This window comes from Hyperoodon ampullatus (genome assembly GCF_949752795.1).
Source record: "Hyperoodon ampullatus genome assembly, chromosome: 3".
NCBI lineage: Eukaryota > Metazoa > Chordata > Mammalia > Artiodactyla > Ziphiidae > Hyperoodon > Hyperoodon ampullatus.
The window spans coordinates 103197961-103220439 of record NC_136916.1 but is presented as its reverse complement, the minus strand read 5'-3'; the positions used below and the strand labels follow the sequence as shown (position 1 = coordinate 103220439).

Below are 22479 nucleotides of genomic sequence, written 5' to 3'. Positions count from 1 at the left end.
CATTACAACTGATAACACACAAATAGAAAGGATCAGAAGAGACTATTATGAACACTTATATGCCAACAAATTGGACAACCCAGAAGAAACTGAAGAATTCGAGAAACATAGGAGAAAACATAGTGGGTAAGCTCCTTGACAGGGTCTTGGCCATGATTTTTCTGGATATGACACCAAAAGCAAATATTGACAAGTGGGACTACATTAAACTAAAAAACTTTTGTATAACAAAAGAAACAATCAACAAAATGAGAAGACAACCTACAGAATATGAGAAAATATTTGCAAAGCATATATCTAACAAGTAGTTAATTTACAAAATATATAAGGAACTATAAAAACTCAACAGCAAAAACAAAAACAAATAATCTGATTTAAAATGGGCAAAGGACCCAAAGAGACATTTTTCCAAGACATGCAAATGGCTAACAAGTACCTGAAAAGATGCTCAACATCACTAACCATCAGGGAAATGCAAATCAAAACCACAATGAGATATCACCTCACATCTGTCGAATGGTTATTATAGAAAACAAAAACAAGAACAAAAAACCAAGGGATAACAAATGCTGGTGAGGATATGGAGAAAAGAGAATCTTTGTGCATTGTTGGTGGGAATATAAATTGGTGCAGCTAATATGGAAAACAGTGTTGAGGTTCCTCAAAAAAATTATAAATAGAACAACCAAATGATCCAGCAATCCCACTTCTGGATATATAGCCAAAGGAAATGGAATCACTATCTCAAGAGATATCTGCATCCTTATGTTCACTGCAACATTACTCACAATAGCCAAGATATAGAAATAAAATAGTCTAAGTGTCCATAGATAAATAAAGAAAATGTGGTATGTATACACATATATACAGACACATACAAACACACACAAAGGAATATTATTTAGCCATGAAAAGAAGGAAATCCTGCCATTTGCAACAACATGGATGGATCTTGAAGGTATAATGCTAAGTGAAATAAGACAGAGAAAGACAAATATTGTATAATCTCACTTATATGTCAAATCTAAAATAATTGAACTCATAGAGACAGAGAGTAGATTGATGGTTACCAGGTGTTGGGGGAAGTGAGAGAAATGGAAGATGTTGGCCAAAGGGTACAAACTTTCAGTTATAAGATGAATAAGTTTTGGGGATCTAATGTACAGCATGGTGACCATAGTTAACAATACTGTATTGTGAAAGTTACTAAGAGAGTTACTATGTGAAAGTTACTATGAGAGTAGAACTTAAATGTTCTCACCGTAACAACAACGACAACAAATGGTAATTATGTGAGGTAAAGTATGCATGAACTAACCTTACTTTGGTAAACATTTTGTAATATCAAATCATAACATTGTACACCTTAAACTTATATAACATTATATGTCAGTTATATCTCAATAAGGATGGAAAAAATGTGATATATTCCATAGATTCCCCAAAGTGATTGACTGCAAACCCCTTGTTGACATGCACACCAATTAGTATCTTTTATAAAAATGTGCCTTGGAACACTAGTTTTGGGAAACTCTATAACAAAATCATACTATCTTTTCAATTCTTCCGTCTGCTAAGAGGAAACTGCCTGGATAGCAGGTGGAGTGACATGGAGACCCTGTGTGCTTTTGGGAGAGTATAAGTTTTGTGAAGTTAATAAGGACTGATGCCCAATGTCACATGTAGCACAGGGGGAAAACTCTTTATGATCCATGGCTGTGACGGACATAGTACTGTGATGCAGGGGAGCCTGGCTCAGACCCTATCCTTTTGTTGCTCTGGCTGGCTGCACAAGCTGGGGGCACAGAGGCAAAGGAGAAGGAAGGTTTGGTGAGAGATCTCATTGGTTCCAGTCCATCAGCCTCCTTCCAGAGGGTTGGAGTTCAGAAGACAGTGAGGTCTGGACTAGCCGTACTTATAGGAAATGGGGTACAGGAGTCTCAACGCAGGGGAACAGGGGAGACAGCAGCCGGCTGGAGCTGGGAGGAGAGGACCCCTCAACACCAGAAAAAGAGCAAGATACTTCGCCTGTGCAGCCTGTTCTGCAGTAGGAGGCTGGGAGGAGCCCTGCACTGCAGATGGAGTCTTGCTGTGAGCAGGTGGCCCTGGGGAGACTGGCAGGACTCAGCCTCCAGCAGCTTCCCTTACCTTTGTTCAGGGAGGGCAGTTTCAAGGGGATGCTGATGATTCCAACCAAGTCCTCGGTGGGGACCAGGGAGCGCAGGATGGACCTGATCCGGATGGCTTCCCCCTTTCCTGTCTGGATAAGCTGCAAGGTAGGTTTGGAGAGTAAGATGAATGAGGTTCCCACACTCCTGCTTCAGAAGCCTGGGGCAGTAAAATGGTTCTCCTTGTCGGGGGGATGGGGTAGGTACACTTCTATGTTTCCCTAATTGTTCTAGACATGTGTGACCACAGGGAAGAGGAGCTTTCTCTTGATTTTCTAGAAGAGCTGCTACTGAGGGAATGACTCTGGCCAAGGAGGGTTAGTGTGTTCCTTTGCTGCGACAGCAATGGTCATGCCATTTTGGCATCAAGTCTCAGCAGTGAAGGTGCAGCCTGTCCTCAGTGTGACTGCAATACCAGGAGCTCTTGGTGGCTATGACAGGAGTGGTGACAATGTGGCCACGATTCCAGACCCTGGAATTCTGCTAAATGTAGAAACGACTTAGGAATTTCTATTTCCTAAAAGTTTGATTAATGATGGGACTAGGGCAATAAAAGTGGTATAGAGGATGTCAGAGAGAATGTGAACATGTCAAGGGAATTATCCGGGGATGGATAACCTGATCCTTATGGCCACAGGTGGGATGTCCAGGTGCACATTCTCTTGGATCTGGGGGCAGCAGGTGCGCTTCTGGGCCCAGGCTCTTAGCCAGTAATGGAACTGTCATGAGCTCAGGAAAGACTCTACCCAGGAGGGAGCTGGATGACATGCTGAGACATAATGCTTGAAGGACTGGAGACAGGAGAACACCTGTGTGTGACCCTAGCTGCCACCTCTCATTCCTGTGGGCAGAGGGGAGGCTGTCAGTGATGACGGCATCACCCCTCCCCCTCACTAACAGAGGAGGGGCCAGGGGAGAAGTGTCTCTGTGTGTGTGTGTGTGTGTGTGTGTGTGTGTGTGTGTGTGTGTAAGGTATTGAATCTGAGGAGCAGTAAGCAAGGAGGAAACGCCTTCCCAGTGGGGCTCTGATGACTTAGCTATCCCATGCTGCCTGTCTTCCCGAGACTAGGCAAACGGTGTAACCTGCTTTTTGATGTGATTATAGGTGATCTGGGGAAATGACACCATGCCCCAAGACTGTAGGACACCCTAGTATTTCCCTAGCCCCCTTTCAAGTTTCCTTTATTTGTTTAAGGGCACAGAAATGGCAAGATGGGCCTATGTGGGTAAGGTACAAGTTCCACAGTAGGAGCTAGAATACTAAGTTAAGAATTCTGATCAGCCTCACTTTGAAGATTTAGACTTTCTCCCCTCCACAGTACTTTTATCCTAGATTCTTCCATACTGGAATAGTTTCCCTAAACACTTTAGATGGATTTGCAAACAGGCTACATCATTTATTAGATAAGACCATGACATACTGGAAGAAAGATAAGAGTGAATGCTTTAATGCAATGTCTTTCAAACTGTAGTCATGACCAATTAGTGGGCTGTAACATCATGTAGTGGATTGTCACCAGCATTAAAAAGCATGAAATAAATTAGTATAGAATAGAAAATATTAGAGTGCATTATCCATAGTAAGGATAAACTTTGTTTCTGGAATATATGTATACTAGGTTGCAATGTAAATTTTATTTCTTACTATGATCAAAACAAATTTTTTTTTTTTGGTCAGAAAGAAAGTTTGAAAGCCTCTACTTTAACTGATTCTGTCTTTCATTAGCATTAAACAAATACAACATATCCACTGTTATCTTGGCAGTGACCAAATATATAACCTCATCAATACTAGAGACCACTGTTTATGTCATCCCAATCTGCATTACAAGTATTTTCAGGAGACGCTCTGACATAATCCAAAGGCAGTGAGCACTGCAGAGAGAGGCAGGCGCCTGAGCCCTGAATGAGCAAATCAAACAGTTCTTTTAAAGAGTTAATCAAGTATTTTTTTAAATATAAAAAGCTATCTTTTCTGTTTTCCTACAAGAAGTAATTATTTCCTCTCTCACTTATGATATGAGTCTTTATGAGAAATAAGGCCAATCTCTTTCTCCACCCTCAGCAGAGATGAAAAAAGGAAGGTGAAAACGTAACGTTTTAGTTCAAAACTGGACATCTGAGAAGACATCCCATAAAAATAGAAACAATTTTTTTTAGTATGTCTGTAAAGCTTACCTCTGGGAAATAAGCAAATATGAACCATGACTACCTTCCTGATGCTTGACACCATGGTTGTCAAGAAAGTATTTTCCATGTGGAGTGTCCTGATAGACACAAGAAATCAAGTTGGTCCTATTGTGACCAAGTTGAGGCATAGGAAAACATAGTTTTGGGAGGCTTTTGAAACAAAATATGTATCAGATATGCCCTATTAGTGTCACAGAGAAATCACACAACGCAGAGATCTTCCCAGGAGTCATTCCTTAGAAAACTGTAGAATCAGGTACGAGAGATGGAAACTACTTTTGATATTGGCTAAAAGGAACAGAGAGGAAGGCACCTTCACAAATGTCAGAGTCGGAAGAAGAAATGACATTCATGAAATCTACAGTGTTCCTGGTTCAAGCCCCTCAAATCTGCTCTCTGGGAACTCATCACTTACGTGCATTTCAGGAGCACAGCGGCCCAGCAGATCTATAAGAGCTGAATAAAATGACATAATTGCATTGCCCATGTGCACAACCTCTTCTTCATCTTCATGGTCCTCCGTGCTGCTGAGAGAGAACCAACACAAGGAGGTGTAGGCAGCCTGGCAGGTGGGGCCATGTTTTAGACACGATATAGAAACACTTTCTCTGCTCACCCTGGGCATCACACGTCCTTTCCATTGGGCTCCTTCTCTCCCCCTAGTTGTCAATGAGATGGTTTAACTCACCAAGCTCAAGGGACCCAACTATTTGTTCATGACATTCCTAGGGTTCCATGAACTTTACTGACATGAATGGATCATGCAGACCACACATACTCATGGAGCTGCACTGTGACCCCCAAAGCTCCTACCAACCATTCCTTCCCTTTTCCTTCCTTAATAGACATGGAAAGCACATTGGGCAAGAAGTTAGAAGGGTCAAGTCCAGGTCCTGGCCCTGTTGCTAACAAGCTATTTGACTCTGGGCCTCAGTTTTTCTCATTTTACATGAGAAATTTAGGACAGTTTATGTTCGGGATTCTATCTAACTCTACCAGATCACCTATCAGAACTAATAACCACCCCCCACCACCAAAAAAAGGAGCCACTGGCTGCAAAGTTACCTCTGCTGAGTTATATCCCATCTCTAGATTCTGGGATCTAATCTAGAGGCTGCAATAAAAGGGAAATGTTCACAAGATATAATGAAAGTTAGGTCACAAGGCAATCTGATAACGTACTATGTCTTTAACCATTAAATACCAAGATTTTTTTTTTTTTTTTGCGGTACGCGGGCCTCTCACTGTTGTGGCCTCTCCCGTTGCGGAGCACAGGCTCTGGACGCGCAGGCTCAGCGGCCATGGCTCACGGGCCCAGCCGCTCCGCGGCATGTGGGATCTTCCCGGACCGGGGCACGAACCCACGTCCCCTGCACTGGCAGGCGGACCCTCAACCACTGTGCCACCAGGGAAGCCCTAAATACCAAGATTTTTAGTGCTGTGATTTTTCACATTCTGCAGCTTTCTTTTTACCTAAGGAATCAAATCGAACACTTTCAGAAGAGGGAGTGGAGGGTACTCCCTCTTAAAAGTGAGGTATGAGATGGGACACCAAGGTTCAAAATACTGAAGGGAACGGGCTGGGGTTAGACAGTGACTGGAACCCTGTTGGTCCAGGCCTCTTAGCCTGGATACAGCTTCCTCCCATGGGGATGCCACAGGGAGGTGTAGTGAGGGCTGAAAGAGCTTGCTGACTCCTCCATTTGCCAATTGGCCTGAGTGGAGTAGGAGAAATGGAAAGGGATGAAGATGATACTGACCACTAGGCTTCCTGGGAGTCAAGATAACAACAAGCTTGACAAAGTGATCTAAACTGTTTGAGCCACAGCTGCAAAGAGCCTGTGCTTTCTCTACCAGGGGGAGGTTATGGACGTTTGCTTTATCACGCGTGTACTGAGAATATTTCAGAGCTCACCAACCATACTGGGGTGAGAAGGCAATTCATTCACTTACACTTCTCTCTTGTACCCCTGCGAGGGGAGGTCGAGGGCTGGGTTCTCAGAGATCTTAATGGCGCCTTGCATGGCCGCCAATAGACCATTTCCTCCTTCACCTCGCAGGGCCGGGCCGAAGCACTCGGGGCGTCTGATGAGCAGCTTGACCACGACGCTAGCGTTTTCTTCCACACTTTCACCTAAGGGAAAGAAGCATTATCACCATCTCATTGGAGAGAACAACCCCAGAATTGATTTCTTTTTGGCCACGCCAGGTGGCTTGTGGGATCTTCGTTCCCAGACCAGGGATTGAACCCATGTCCTCAGCAGTGACCGTGCAGAGTCCTAACCACTGGACTGCAAGGGAATTCCCCCAGATTTGATTTCTAATTGACGAGGCTGGGAGAACAGTATTTGATTGATCTTGTCACATACTCTTAAGATTAGGAAGTAATACTGATGCAGAGAAAGGGGAGCTTTGATAAATTACATCAGACTCTATTTATTTGAAGTATTACGATTAATTGATATAGAACAGTCTTACTTCTCAGTTCAGGATTTTGTGCTATTCACATTATTTCACTATATTTAGGTCCTCAGAGGGCAAGAAATACACTACTGAGTCTGCCATGGATTACTGATTAATTCACAAGTGACTTTACCTCTTTATTAACTCCCTGAGGGGTGCTTAATAGGTATTTCCTTCCTTCCTTGAGAGGAGGTAAGATGGTAACTCAAGCAGGTGTGCCTCAATTAACATCTGGAGAAGTGACATGCTAGCTCCTGAGCTGTCTTCTCTCAGAGTCTAATACATACCCTAGAACAACCAGGTCTGTGGGGATGAACCTCAGGGCATTTCTGAAATCATTTATCCAGGTGAGAATCTACTTGGTAAAGTTATCTTGGTTACTCTCAGACTAGCTCTGTGGGGAGCTAAAGGTTGGACAATTGTATTTTGCTGGTATTTTTCTTTGGAAGAACCGTAGACAACTAAGACAGGGTATCATTTCCCAAAGAAGTAATTAAGCAGTGAACTATCACATGTAGAGAGGGATAGCCAATGCTTCTCAGAGCCAATATTTATAATCAAAAGTAGTTTTACAGCTTGTTCAAACAATTTCATGAAACACACTTTCTGTCTCAGTGTCTCAGACGACAACTTAATTTGTGTCTAAGAACTTATCCCTGGGCTAATAAGAAGCCTCATAGACAAGACTTTTTGATGTTGTATATTGGATGAAGCCTAAAGAAAAACTTTTAAATAAAAGAATTAGATATTATTAGAGGATTGAGCTCTATAATAGATAGCATCTTGATATGCTGTTGTAATATTAATTATTTATTCTTGCTTTAAAAATTTCCTCCAATCTTAGCAGGTTAAGGCAGTAACTATTATTTCACAGTTTCTGTAGTCAGGAATTTGGGAGTGACCAAGTGAGGTGGTCCTGGCTTGGGATCTCCCATGAGGTTGCAGTAAAAATGTCAGCCAGTGCTGCAGTCTTCTGAAGGCTTGACTGGACGTGGAGTATCAGCTTCCACGCTCACTCACATGGCTGTTGGCAGGAGGCCTCAGTTCCTCACCATGTGACCTCTCCATAGGGCTCCTTGAGTGTTCTCATGACATGCCAGCTGGCTTCCCACAGAGCAAAGGATCCAAGAGAGAGGAGAGAGTAAGGCAGAAGCTGCAATACCTTTTACAACTTTGTCACATACTGTCACTTCTGCCATATCCTATTCATGAGAAGTGATTCACTGAGTCCAGCTCACACTCAAAGGGAGAAGAAGCAGCCTCCATCTTTTGGAAGAAGGAGCATGGAAGAATTTATAGATATATTTTAAAACTATCACAGGAGTTTAAGTTCTGTTTGATGAAAAATTTTATGAATCAACTTAGAGTAGAGCATTCGAATGGGAACCCATAAAATGTGGCTTCTCTTCCAGATTTTTAGCAAATCCCTGTGTGAGTATGTACACTGCACAGTCTCACTGGGTCTCGTTTGCCCTGTTGAGATGCTTGTGCTTCTTCTAGTTTTAGAGTGAGTCTATTAGTTTAACCTATATGCAGAGATTTCTTCCACCATGTCCACAGCATCAGAAGGGCTGAGCTTGCTGTTCAAATATTTGAAACTAACTTGTGCCCACACAAACTCACAAGTGAACACACTGCTGTGTCTCACAGCCCTGGAGAGTCTACCTGTAGTCCTGGTCAAGAGCTTGGCCTGCTGACATCCTCTTTTATCACTTGACCTTCTACACCACAGGTAAAATTCAGGATTGTAAGTATATACCTCTGTAAGTTTTAGAACTGTGTAACTAGATTCAGAATATTTCATTAAACTGAATTTATACAGCCCATCAGCATGCATTCACTATTTTATAGCTCAATCCTTCAAGAAGAGACTGAAATTTTTATAAAGAAGCTTTTCTTTGGGTTTCATCTAATATAACATCAAAAAAGAACTTGTTTTTAATTAAACCGGAATCCATGTGAAGAAAATTCTCAGGAGATGCTAAAAAGGTAAAATAATCACAGTAATGGTATGGTGGAATGAATCAGGGAAGGAAAGGAACCCAAGGACAATGTTGAGTGATATTGTACAGTTTATAGAAGAGCTCAGATAAAGAAGTGATGCTAAATCTTAAGGACATATTTTCCTATGAGGTGAACCTAGCATTTATACATGATACAGTTTAATCACAGAGGGATACTTAAAGAAAAGCACCATGATAATCAGCATATTTGAAAGCAAATATTCTTAGTTACAGACATAACTCACAGTTGGCTACTTTCAAATGTTGTTCGCCCCCAAAACTTATCAGGTAGCACACCCTTAGTTGTCATTTTCTATTACAAGAATAATGAAGCTAGAACTTTGAAATTGTAAGTGTCAAAAAATGGAGGAAAAACCCAACCCTGTTAGTCAAGCTTATTTAAACACTGTGCTCTGATTCTTTCATTTCTCAGAATGGAAACACTTGTGGGTCAGCCCTTGTCTTTACCAGCACACTGAAATTAACTTAGCTCTTTCCAAAGCGATCAGCATCATGGAATTTGACGGAATGTGGACCACAATGTCCAAAAGAATTTGAAAAATTAGGCTATGAGTTCTATATTGAGTTTGCTATTGAAATTCATTTGCCAAATTAGCCTTATTTTATCTGAATTTCAGGTCTTCAAATCTAAGCTAATTAGGTTGGAGCTACAATGGACCCAGGAAGCCGTCGCTTGATCACTGAATTGTGGTCATCGTGGGGGATGCAGAGGGCACCCTGCAACAGGAAGGAACTGAAGTGCAACCATTGATGCTAATTGGAGAGGGGACCAAGGAAAAGAATTTCTCAAGGCTTCACAAGGTAGAGAGGATGGCCTGATTAGAAGAGAGAGAACATTCTCTTTCTAATTACCTGTAGTTCAGGAAGTTGGACTGCCAACCAAATCCACAGTGGGGAAGCTGAATACTGACCTTGAGGGCATTTTTCAAGGGAGAGAGAGATCTGAGGTAAGCTAGTTTTGCCTAGGGGCTTACAGCAATGTTTTTGCTGGAGTTCCAAATGAATAGTAAGCTTAATAGCAGTGTGTATGTTCACAGAGCCTTTCTTCAAAGGATCTCAACACTGCCTTTGCATTATGACCTTCTTTTCAATGTTCCTAAGAAGTTGGATGGAAATGGAATGATTCTCCCCATTTTAACCAGAAGCGGTCATTCTCACCACAGAGATGATTAGTAAGGATGAAATGATTTTACCTTCCGCCCATCGCTTTTCTTACTCTCTCTATTCTAAGCACAATCCCTGTTTTAAGTTTCTTTGCCTGGAACTTTGCCTTTCTCATTCCTTTGACATAAAACCTTGATTGATCTAGGTAACTCCACTTCATCCTTCAGAACCAGCTTAAGCTTGGAAGCCCCAGAGGATCTAGTCCTCTCAAATACCCTATCCTCTTCCTTAAAGCACTGCACACAAGTATAATGAATGAATTGTTTGTATCTGTTTCTACTTTTCTCACTAGACTGTATATTTAATAAGAACAGGGTTCATGTCTGAATTATCTAACCCTGTATGCTCAAGCCTCTTGTTAACAGCATGTAGAGGCTTGAAATGATCAGATGGAACGCTGAGGGTGACTCTCCATCACTGCATTATCAGACCAATTATCAGCCTTTGTTTGCAGGAACCAAGGCTGTCCATTTCCTAGGATTATAAATTTGAGAACATCTTAGACATTTTAATCCTAACCATCCCCGGTCATCAGTGCCAATCACACTGAAGAATTGTTGTTACATCTTTTTCTAACTCTAAAAACATGAATATACGAACCAGCTGATTCTTTTAAGCATTCATTCCTACTATGCCCTTCAAAGGTAACATGCTACTTTGTACTCTTGATCCTAAAAGACTTTTCTTCCATTGTTATTGAGACATAAATGACACTTCCTAAAAGTTTTATGGCTCCCAGCTCAACGCTCCCCAGTATGCTCTCCCCCAACTACTCTGTTAAACTATGTCCATTTCTTTCTTCAAGATGTTATTCAACATTTGCCTTCTTCCCCAGGCATTCCTATATTCACTTCACCAGATTCCAATAAGCACCACCATTTTTGGCCTGCCAACAGTCACATGTCTCACTGTGTAGGTAGGTGTAGTTGAGTTTTTAGTATGTATGTACATTGCTGATAATTTTACTTGGGTTTGCTCTGTTTGCTGCTTTGATTTGTAAGTGACTTCAGGGCAGAACTTCTAGAGCATGTCTCCTGTCACTTCTCATAACCCCTCATGTACTCTTCACATGTCATATGATGGATGCCCAGCTTATGACCACTGATGATCAAGCTGCCTAGGGAAACAGATTCAGCCAAGCTAGGACATACTGTGTTCCTCACAGATAAGCCTGTAGCCTGAGGAAGATATCACTAAAATACTCCAAGGACTCTAACGAGGCACAGAATTACTTTTTCTTTCTTTTTGCGGATTTGTAAGGAATCTTTTCCTACTAGGCACTACATTAGGAAGGGATTAATCAGACACCCAGACACATCTGTGTGTACACTGGCTATAAAGTTTGCAACTCCTGGGTTAATAGAAACTTGTCAGCTTCAGTACTCCTAGCGTTAAACACAACCCAAGGCTTCCCAGCAAGCTAATAAAAATAAAGTGGAGAAAATGATATGCTTTAAGAAGTGCTTTTGAAGACAAATCTTCTTTAAGAAGATTTAACACCAACTTTAATAGAAACTAGTAAAATAATGTTAGAAAGAATTTTCTAATTCTATTATTTTGATATAGCAAGAGCTTTTTTTATTTTTTACTTTTTTTAAACATCTTTATTGGAGTAAAATTGCTTTACAATGTTGTGTTAGTTTCTGCTGTATAACAAAGTGAATCAACTATATGTATACATATATTGCCATATCCCCTCCCTCTTAGCAAGAGCTTTTGATTTGTCTTCAAAAAAATTTTTTTTTAAACATTAGCACCAAACAGAAATTAAATAATTCCACAATTATTGATCAGCTCAAAGGAGGAAATGCTATTTCTCCTTGTTCATTAGGGAGAAAGTGTTATCAAGGCAATACTACATAATGGTTTGAGTACAGTTTGGCCTCTGGAGCCAAACTGCTCTGGTTCAAATCTTAGGAAAAGTCTTACTAGCTGTGTGATTCTGGGAAAGGTACTTAATCTCTCTCAGCATAGGGGTGTTTATCCATAAAATGATAAAGATAACTGTATCTAACTCATTGGATTGTTGCATCAAATGAATAAGTTAATACATATAAAAGTGCTTTGAACCATGCCTGGCACATGAAAATGCTAACTGCTAGCTGTTATTACCACTGCCACCATCCTCACCACGCACTACCACCTACCACAGTCACCCCCACAACCCACTATGACCGTCTGCCACCCAGCCATCACATACCACCACCACTACCATCACCCACTATGACCACCCCTACCAACACTCACCACTACCACAAACATTATCACCACACTTATCATCACTAACCACTGCTCACCTTGATCACCTCGCAAAACCCAAGATGGCTACCACTCAACCATCATATCCCATCATCATTGTCATCACCAATCACTACCCACTACCCTCACTATGACTCATCCACCATCACCACCTACCACCAACCCACCCCCCACCATCACCATCACCCACCATAACCACCCCCGTTATCTATCATGATCACCCATAACACCTTCATCTTTCGCTGCTGAGCAGAGGCCACAAAAGTGGCTGGGAAGTCCTTTGTAATCACCTCTTAGATATAAAGACTTTGAAATAAAGATGTAAAGACAAAGAGCTTTGAGATCCCAAGGAATCTGTTTATGAGAGTCTTCCCATTTCAAATGCCCTAATACTCTTGTAAGGATCACAATAACAATGCCAACTAACACAACTGCAGGCTTACTACATTTCTGGCAGTGTGCTAATCTGAGTTTTCCATGGATTACTTCATTTAAGCCTCACAACAACTCTGTGAGATATATGCAATTATTATCTCTGTTTTATATACAAAAAACCCCCGAGGCTAGGAAAGTTTTAGTAACTTGCCTAAATTCACAGAGCTAGTGATGGAGCCATATCTGAACCAAAGATACTCCATCCTCCAGCCCAAACTCTTCCATGTCATTCTGCTGTGACTGAGCCACTCTATCTCCTCTAGGTGCTCAACAAGATTCTAATTTTTTCTTTTTCCATACTTGCCATCCCTCTCTCTTTCATGCTCTCCCCTGTGACAGTCCACTCCTACCATTTCAACTGCAGATGACCTGCAAGTCTACTCGGTCCCAAACTGTTGCCTGATTGATCTCTATCCTATTACCCCAATTAGGGGCATCTCCATTTGGGGTTCGCAAATCATCACCTGAATCACACAAGCTCATTACCCTCCATCTCAAACCATTTTCTCCTTTTGACCATCGTTATTTCTTTTCTCCCTACCCTTAAATCTCTAAGCTTCAGGACTTCCCTGGGGGCGCAGTGGTTAAGAATCCACCTGCCAATGCAGGGGACAAGGGACACGGGTTCAATCCCTGGTCCGGGAAGATCCCACATGCCATGGAGCAACTAAGCCCGTGTACCACAACTGAGCCTGTGCTCTAGAGCCCATGAGCCACAACTACTGAGCCCGTGTGCCACAACTACTGAAGCCCGTGCACTCCAGAGCCCATGCTCCGCAGCAAGAGAATCCACCGCAATGAGAAGCCCGTGTACCGCAAAGAGGAGTAGCCCCCACTCGCCGCAACTAGAGAAAGCCTGCGTGCAGCAATGAAGACCCAACACACACACACACACACACACAATCTCTAAGCTTCAAAGTGACTTCTGTTCCTTTTCTCCCAAAATACCCAGGGCCCAGCCACCAGAGTCATCGCCACCAGTGAGTCCTATACATTCTGTCTCTGTAATTTCTTTCCAGCTGATCTCCTCCATCCCATTCCCATCACCACCACTATAATTCAGAAACTCATTATCCTAACCTGGGCACAGAAGTTCCCATTGGTTGCCATCAATCTCTCTTCTTTCCCAGTTCTCTGCACACTGAATCAAGACAAAACTCTTCAGCTTGGCATTTAGATTCTCCCTAGTATAGCTGCCTACCTACCTCTTAAACCTCGTCTCTTACCACTGTCAACCATGTATCTATCCTCTAGATCAGCCAATCACTGTGTTTCCTGAGCATGTGTGCTTTCGCTCTCAGGCCACTGTTCAAGCTTCTCCCTACCTGGATCACCTCTTCTGCATCTCTGCATCTGGAAGTCTGACCCTTCAAAGCTCATCTCTAATATCACCTCCCCCAGGAGGCTTTTTCTGATCTCAACAGGATGTGAGCTTCCCCTCGTGAAATCCTCTATCACTCTGTCCCTACCTTACTCCACTTCTTATTATAGTGACCTCTCTCCATGCCTGTTCCACTTACTAGACTGTTAATTCTTTCAATGCAAAAGCCAACATCCTTTGCCAGGACCAAATGTGGCCTTTATATAATAGAGACACAATAAACATTAAAGTGCACATATCTTCCTACTGATGGTCTAATAGATTTGCTAGAATGTATTGCGTTATGAAATCGTACTGTAGAGAATATATTAAAAAAGACATAAAACAATCTGAAAGCAAAGAGGGTGGACCAAATGCGTTTGGTTTAGAGTTTCGTTGAACATGGTAGTACCTAATAAGCATAAGGAAGTTTTGGAATTTGGCCATCCTGGTAAGACCATAGCCAGTGGACTCCTCTACCTTCATAACCCATGTGGATAGTCCCACTAATTGACTCATAAAGCACTTGATCTTTTTTTTTTTTTTTTTTGCGGTACGTGGGCCTCTCACTGCTGTGGCCTCTCCCGCTGCGGAGCACAGGCTCCGGACGCGCAGGCTCAGCGGCCATGGCTCAAGGGCCCAGCCGCTCCGCGGCATGTGGGATCTTCCTGGACCGGGGCACGAACCCGTGTCCCCTGCATCGGCAGGCGGACTCTCAACCACTGCGCCACCAGGGAAGCCTGCACTTGATCTTGACTGTGAAGGTGGCCAACATGAATAAATGGGTCCCGCCTGTATCTGGTTTGTGTCATACAGTCTATTTACATAATTTGGTGACATTTATGAATCCTTAAAATCTATTTAACAAAAAATTTCTCTTTATTACCACAGTAACTCTGCATTAATTCTGGACATGCAATCATTTGGATTAGAAGTAAGACAGACTATTAGAGGATGCTCTGAAACTGGCCTCAGAGGAAGAAAATGGAGTTTAGCAATGCTGATGATGAACAGATAGGAGGGACAGTGAAGAACACGCAGAGAGAAGCAGAAGGCCCAAGTTCCTAAAAACTTGGCTGGGTGAGTCCCAGGGGAACAAAAGGTAGACATCTCAAGCTCTGTCACCAAGTCAGGAAAGGGGAAAAACCGGGACAATGGAAACCATTCAAATACTAAGAATAGAGTGCATTATGGGGTAGGAAAATAAGCAGGGGGGTGGGGAGGGGAAGGAAGACAAGAAGAGCACATGGGAATATAATGATCACGTCACGCCAATATATTTTTAGGTGAATTCTCCTAGTTAGAAAAATCGGCACGATTGTTTATTAGGTGCAATCCCTCTTTGTGATCACTTAACCAGCCCAGCTGGATTTGTTGGCCTGAAACTCCAAACTGGGAAAATGGAGAACTATTATAACTATAATGTAAATATAAGTGAATTAGTATTTTAGCAGAATCTAGGGAGACAAGGTACAGTTTTAAGAAAGTAGTTTACTTATTTTACACAATATTCAGCACATTAAACTAGTGAAAATACAGAATTTGTGTCAACTTGGAATTCACTATAAATGAGATGTGACTTGTATCAATATTAAGAAGAATAACATTTAGGGCTTCTATAGCAATTTTTTTCTCCTGGGAGTTTAGTTACCTTTAACAGCGATCAGTTATTCCTGATTTTTATTCATCCATCCATCCATCCATCCATCCTTCCTTCCTTCCTTCCTTCTTTCCTCCCGTTCATCCATCCACCCATCCACCCATCCAACCATCCATCCAAGCATCCATCCATCCATCCATCCATCCATCCATCCATCCATCCATCCATCCTTCCTCCCATCCATCTATCCATCCATCCATCCATCCATCCTTCCTTCCTTCCTTCCTTCTTTCCTTCCATTCATCCATCCACCCATCCACCCATCCAACCATCCATCCAAGCATCCAAGCATCCATCCATCCATCCATCCATCCATCCATCCTTCCTCCCATCCATCAATCCATCCATCCATCCAACCAACTAATAGTCTAAGGATCTGGAGGCACACTTGCATTTAATTCTGTGAAACAGGTGAGGTCATCTCTCTGTACCTCTTTTAGGAGAAGAGGTACAGAGAGATGACAAGCCCAAGCCCATGCAGTGAGCTCCTTGCAGGCTCTGGCACTAGAGCTCAGGACTGTCCATTGGATTCTACTCTTGATTCTTGTCTAGCCTGATTCTCCCTGAGATTTTTCTTCCAGCTGCCACCTACCTATAGAATCTATCATATTTATGGAGAGGAAGCAGTGCAAAGGATTTCCTTTTCCTAGATTCCGCCACAATTATGCCATCCTAGGTCTGAAAAACTGAGACTCACTGTTCACGAAGACGGCAAACCTCAGGAAGGACAGGTAGCGCTCCCCTTCAATGGGGTTCCAGCCGACATCAGGGTAGCCTTTGGCCAGAAGCATGGGGCAGCTCTGTAGGCCACAGCCTGCCAAGTAGGTCACCACCTGCCAAGAACAATACAAAAGTAAGTGCCCAGGTTTTTTTTTTAATGTAAGTTTTTTACATAGCTATAAGGCAGGCAAAATTCTGGGAACTGAAGGGCTTTCATTTCCCTAGAAGCTAGAGAGAGCCCAGGACTTTCCAGGTAAATAATTCAGTAGATTTGAAATTGGAACCTTTTATTCTTTTTTTTTTTTTTTTGCGGTATGCGGGCCTCTCACTGCTGTGGCCTCTCCCATTGCGGAGCACAGGCTCCGGATGCACAGGCTCAGCGGCCATGGCTCACGGGCCCAGCCGCTCCGCGGCATGTGGGATCTTCCCGGACCGGGGCACAAACCCGTGTCCCCTGCATTGGCAGGTGGACTCTCAACCACTGCACCACCAGGGAAGCCCCCTTTTATTCATTTTTGTTTCCAAGCAATTGACGAGACTGATGATCACTGCTATGTAGGAACACTCCATGTGCTATCCAGTTCCATGGATTTTCCAGTTCTGGCAAGAGGGATCTGCCATTTAAAAGTAGGCCTGAGTAGGGTGTCTCTGGGGAGGCAACAGTGGATGCAGGCTGGACATATTCATTTGGCCATGCTATTTCAAGACCAAAATGTTCAGTCACTGGTTGACTGGGTGGGCCTTCAACTAATCAGGGGTCTCTAGGTAAGTTCTGGCTCAACAACAGCTGTCCCAAGTCAGGAGCTGAGACGTTCAATGTGGGATGGCTAGCAAAGAGGTCATGGCCCCTTAAGGACTAGGATGGGTAGTGTGTCCTCTTCACTTCCAGGTTACCAGACACTTAGCAGAAGATCTCAGCTTTGCGATCTGGTAGAATATTTTAGAATCTCCCTACTTTTCAGAAGGTGCCGGGCTAAAAGCTTAGCAAATAGACCTCCTGTGCTTGAAATGCAGTTGTCATTCTAATTTAGCTTCTGATATTTTATGTACGTGGGGAGAAGAGGGGAATTCATCGTGCTGCTAACCCTCCAAGTCAGGAATGGTGTTTTCCTTTTTTAGTCCCCAGGGCCTAGCACAGAGTAGGGGCTTAATAAACATTCGTCAAATGACTCTTGTATTTGCTGACAGCAAATACTCTAAGTCATTTTGAAAGAATGAGGGATCTAAGTCAAAACTCAGTTAAGAAACTATCATCGCACTTTTTCCTACTTAAAGGAGCAAGGATATTATTATGCTTGGAGTTTAGATTTTGTTTGGTCTTAAAAATGTCTGGAAAAGGGCTTCCCTGGTGGCACAGTGGTTAAGAATCCGCCTGCCAATGCAGGGGACATGGGTTCGAACCCTGGTCCAGGAAGATCCCACATGCCGTGGAGCAACTAAGCCCGTGTGCCACAACTACTGAGCCTGCACTCTAGAGCCCGTGAGCTACAACTACTGAGCCTGTGCGCCACAACTACCGAGCCTGCACTCTAGAGCCTGTGAGCCACAACTACTGAGCTCACGTGCCACAACTACTGAAGCCTGTGCGCCCTAGTGCCTGTGCTCCACAACAAGAGAAGCCACCACATCGAGAAGCCCGTGCACTGCTACGAAGAGTAGCCCCCGCTCGCCGCAACTAGAGAAAGCCCGTGCACAGCAACGAAGCCCCGATGCAGCCATAAATAAATAAATAAAGTCCAGAAAAGCATTAATAAAAGCAGGAATTAGGCAGAGTTTTCAGGGTTACAGGTGCAGGGCATTTCACCGGCCACAAAAATAAGTGCTCGTGTGTGTGCATGTGTGTGTGTATGTGTGGTTGCTGTTCAATCTCAGGCCTGATTCCTGTTGTGATACATAGAAGGGTGGACTGGAATGGCAGCATTTACTGGTCCTTTGCCTCTCCCCCAGGGACCACACTTGGGGCATTTCCTGACACTGGTCTGAGTAAAGTTTGCGCACTGTGCTGAGCCACAAGAACCACCTGAAAAGGAGGCAGCGATCCCATCATCCTCCTCTACAGATTTCCCTGGGTCCCCTTTCTCCCCTCTCCCCGCCTCCTGGCCTCCACTCAACATATCTTGCATCTTCTGAGGGAGGCTTGTGGTCCTTGCCGAGCAGTATCAACTGAACAGGTGAACGAGGCTGACGGTGGGATGCTGGGCACTGAGCCTTGTGGCACTGTCTTGTCAAAAGAGAACCGTTAACTGCTTTTAAATACAGGTGTCAGTTATCATCACATCACCCAAGCAAAAACTGGGATATTTATTGCTGTCTAAATGTATGAAGAGCTGAGCTTGACTGAAGTCTGTCCCACCAGAGACAGAGACCAGGAATACCCAGGGCATTTATAGAACAGCTATCACATATCATGCTGCTGGGTGCACAGCTCCTGAGTCCCTGTGTGTATGGGGGCGGGGGGGTTGTCTTGTTTCTGTTCCAGTCAGTTCTTCTTATTGAAACCAGGAAGTATTTTCTAACATATAAACGGCGTTGTGTTGCTCCTCTGCTTGAAGCCCTCCAGTGGTTTCCGTGGCTCCAGGCTCTACAGGGAGGTCCCATAATATCATAGGTAAGAGCACAGCCTCTGGAGCCCAGTGCTTTTGACCCCTGGCTCTGACACTTACAAACCCCACGACACTGAGGATGTTCCCTAATCTCTCTATGCCTCAGTTTCCTCTCCTATAACTAGGGCAACAATAAAAAGGCTTGTCCTGAGGGTCATGTGAGTTCATTCCGAGTGGGGCATGGCACACAGTGATTCCGGAGGAGCGTGGACTTCTGTTATTAGCAGCAGTGGCAGCATAAGGCCCATTCCTTTCTGCTCGCCCTCCTCACCGCTCCCCCCAAGCACTCTGTGCTCTGGTCACACCCGGCTTTCCGAAGTTCAAGCACGCCACGCTCTCCTCTCTGAACTTCAGACATGCCTGGCATGCGCTTCCCCGCCATGTGACCGAGTAGCTTCTGCCCACGCTGGGGGTCATCTCTTTGCTGAGGGCCCTTTCTAATCCCCTTGTCAGGGTCAGGGGCCCACTCCTAGGTGCTCCCAAACCCACCACGCAGTGGACGATCTTCTCCTTGTCCCCCTACTAGATTGCTCCTCTCCGCACTCGGGAAGTTCACTGCCAATCTCAGCTGTCAGCTGTCTAGTCAAGGAAACAGTCCCAAGACGGGACAGGGAAATGATGGAGGAGAGGCGGCCTGACCCCCACCAGGAGTGCACTTCACAGTCCCGACGACGTGGGGTAGCTCAGTTTCGTCTCCTCTGTCCACGGAGAGGACATGTGTGGGCCCTCTTTACCTTTATAGTAATTATACCGTTTTCTGCCATGTCGCTTTCTTTAGTGTATAAACATGTAAATTCGATGACACAGAACTTTATTAGGAACCACAGGTCTCTGGTGGGCCCATGCAGACCAGTGAGGCTGGGCCTTCACACACAAAGAACACACATGTCCACATGTCCATGTCTGTGGAGTTGGTGAGCCCAGACCACAGGAGATGCTTGGTCCTAATTATCACACAGCTGCCAGTGACTCACATCCCCCCATATATATATTTTTTTTGCGGTACGCGGGCCTCTCACGGTTGTGGCCTCTCCCGTTGCGGAGCACAGGCTCCGGACGCACAGGCTCAGTGGCCACGGCTCACCGGCCCAGCCGCTCCACGGCATGTGGGATCTTCCCGGACCGGGGCACGAACCCGTGTCCCCTGCATCGGCAGGCAGACTCTCAACCACTGCGCCACCAGGGAAGCCCCCCCATATTTCTGTCACACGCTAAAGAGGTTCTGACGGAGACCCAGACTTCCGTCTGCTTTTCCTTGGCCTGGCTGTGCTGTAGGCAGTGGGGAGCAAGCACAGTGCCTCCCCAGGGCCAGTTACCTTCTCGAGGTCTGGTTCCTCTAAGCTCAGCGCTAACTCATTGTTGTCCATCACAGAGGAAGCAGCCACGTCCAGCGGGGTGGATCCTCTCATGGATGGGGAGGCTGAGGAAGGAGGAGAGAAGGAGAAAGAAAGGGAGAAAGAGGCCATCTAGCGCTGAGCTGAGGTTGCAGTGCACAGTAATGGCCAGGAGAGGGCAGCAAACACAAAACCTGGGTCACATCGCTGTCCTCCGAGGGGGGCTGCCCACCCAATTTAAGAACAACTCTATTTGCTATCTTTCCTCCCCACACTCATTACTGATTGTGAATATAGCTTAAGTTAGAAAATCAGTTCATAGGATCAGCTGGGACCATGTATTTTCAAGTGCTTTTCTAACATGGAAGTTCTTGGGCCCCCATTTGGTGATCATTCAGAAGTCTCAGATGTCACTTGATCAACTAAGCTCACATAACTTGGCCATTTCTGGGGTCACCACCTAGAGTTTAAAAATAGCCTCAAACAGCATTAGCTCTTACAGTTAAATCAGGTCACCAACGTTGTCTTTCGTTTCCTTTGTTTGGTTCTTAGGCTAGAACTGAGAAAAAGTTCAGGTGGCATTTTATAAAAAGGTTGGTCAGTGTATGGTTGCATTTGATAAACAGGAAAACTGAGATTTCAGATTTCACGTGCACGTCATGTGTGTATTTGAGTCTTCCACAAATTCATTTGGTTTACATACACAACAGTGAGTGAGGCATGTGCATGCGTTGGTTTTCTAGCAGTGGTGATGGATTTACACTCTTTGTCCATAGTTGCTCCTGGCCCGTCTGCCTTGCAGCTATGAAAGCACTGGCTGGTTGGCTGATGGGACAGGCATGCAGCCCAAGAGGGGATTGGATCCATGACCTTGGTCTCGTTAGCACTGCTCCCTGGTCAGTTGAATGGGCTGGGAGGTGCTGTATCTCCAGACTACATCCAGTCTCAGGCAGCATTTCATACACCATGAGCCACTGGTCTCCAGAGAGAGGAGTCAAACTGTGACTATGCTGACACAAATCTGTCACCAGCGCTGGTTGGCAGCGACTTCTCTACTTAGGTTGGAGGGCAGAGACATGGTATTATTATCATCTCACCTGTTTTTAGATCAGACAGGTTTCCTTCTTATATTTAAAAATACCATAGCATGCACGTGACTTCTTTCCCTTTATTGCCTAAGTGGTCAGCAGGGGGAGGGTAACCTCTGAGCCAACAGCAAACGTTATAATGTGACCTACCTAGGCCAACACTGCTATTCTCCAGCAGGTAACTGAGATGCTCAAACACGGCCTTCTGATTTTGTCGGCTAATTCGACAGAAATAGCACAGGAAGCGGCAACAGCTAGCAACCATCTTTGGAAAGGCAATCTGCAGGGAGAAGTAGAAAGTGTCAGGGAGAAGAATCTATCACGAGGCCTTTCCGAAAAGGTTGACTTCAAAGAGTCTTAGGGTGAAGTCTTGCAAGCTGCCAACAGTTTGGAAAATGAATTTTCTCCTTACTTCCAGATGGTTCCAAGACTGATTCATAGGAGGGACAGAGAATACACACCTAAAAGAGGCTTCTAAAAATACTGAGAGCTAATTATAATTCCTGAAGTATCTTTCTTTCAAAGAAAATAGATGTCAAACCAGAATCCCAGTCGTCCTCACATGTCATGAGAAACTGTACAACCCTACATCAGACCATTCTAACTAGGAAGGGAGTAGACAGAAAGGGAGATGGGTGGTCACAGACAAACAAGACCCAAAACTATTATCAAACCTGAGTCTTCTGGGTAAAGACGGGCTCCTACAGTTGTAGAAGTCCCAAAAGCATCACCGTCTCAAACTGTGAGCCTTCCCCAATTACTTCTGTCCTTGATAACTACTGTCCTATGGGCTCTTACAGTACTCGTAATATGATTCTTACAATTTGGCACTGAGATGCCAACTTCTATTACCATCTACAGTGCTTGGCTTCTCTGCTTAACAAAGTAATTAGCATCTCCAGGACTTGGCCACATCTTCTGTCTGATCAATCATGCTCAATAAATGGTATCAGTGTTAGCTCAGGACCCTAGAAAGCCCTTAATTTCTGCCTTTAGAATGATGGAGGTTCT

At 44.2% G+C, this 22479-nt stretch overlaps 1 protein-coding gene across 3 annotated transcripts in view; it reads right to left on the bottom strand.

Annotated features, from left to right (window-relative positions):
- RYR3 (ryanodine receptor 3) overlaps window positions 1-22479 on the bottom strand; it is a gene marked incomplete at both ends in the record, with an annotated part of 580399 nt that overhangs the window by 116290 nt on the left and 441630 nt on the right. For 2 of the 3 annotated variants that reach the window (XM_079701083.1, XM_079701082.1), the window contains 6 exons: window positions 2149-2269; window positions 4774-4885; window positions 6312-6492; window positions 16421-16556; window positions 20363-20466; window positions 21619-21748. In XM_079701083.1, the coding sequence (XP_079557209.1) occupies window positions 2149-2269; window positions 4774-4885; window positions 6312-6492; window positions 16421-16556; window positions 20363-20466; window positions 21619-21748 (784 nt within the window). The remainder of the gene's footprint in view (window positions 1-2148; window positions 2270-4773; window positions 4886-6311; window positions 6493-16420; window positions 16557-20362; window positions 20467-21618; window positions 21749-22479) is intronic. The other variant, XM_079701084.1, reaches the window with a different exon arrangement.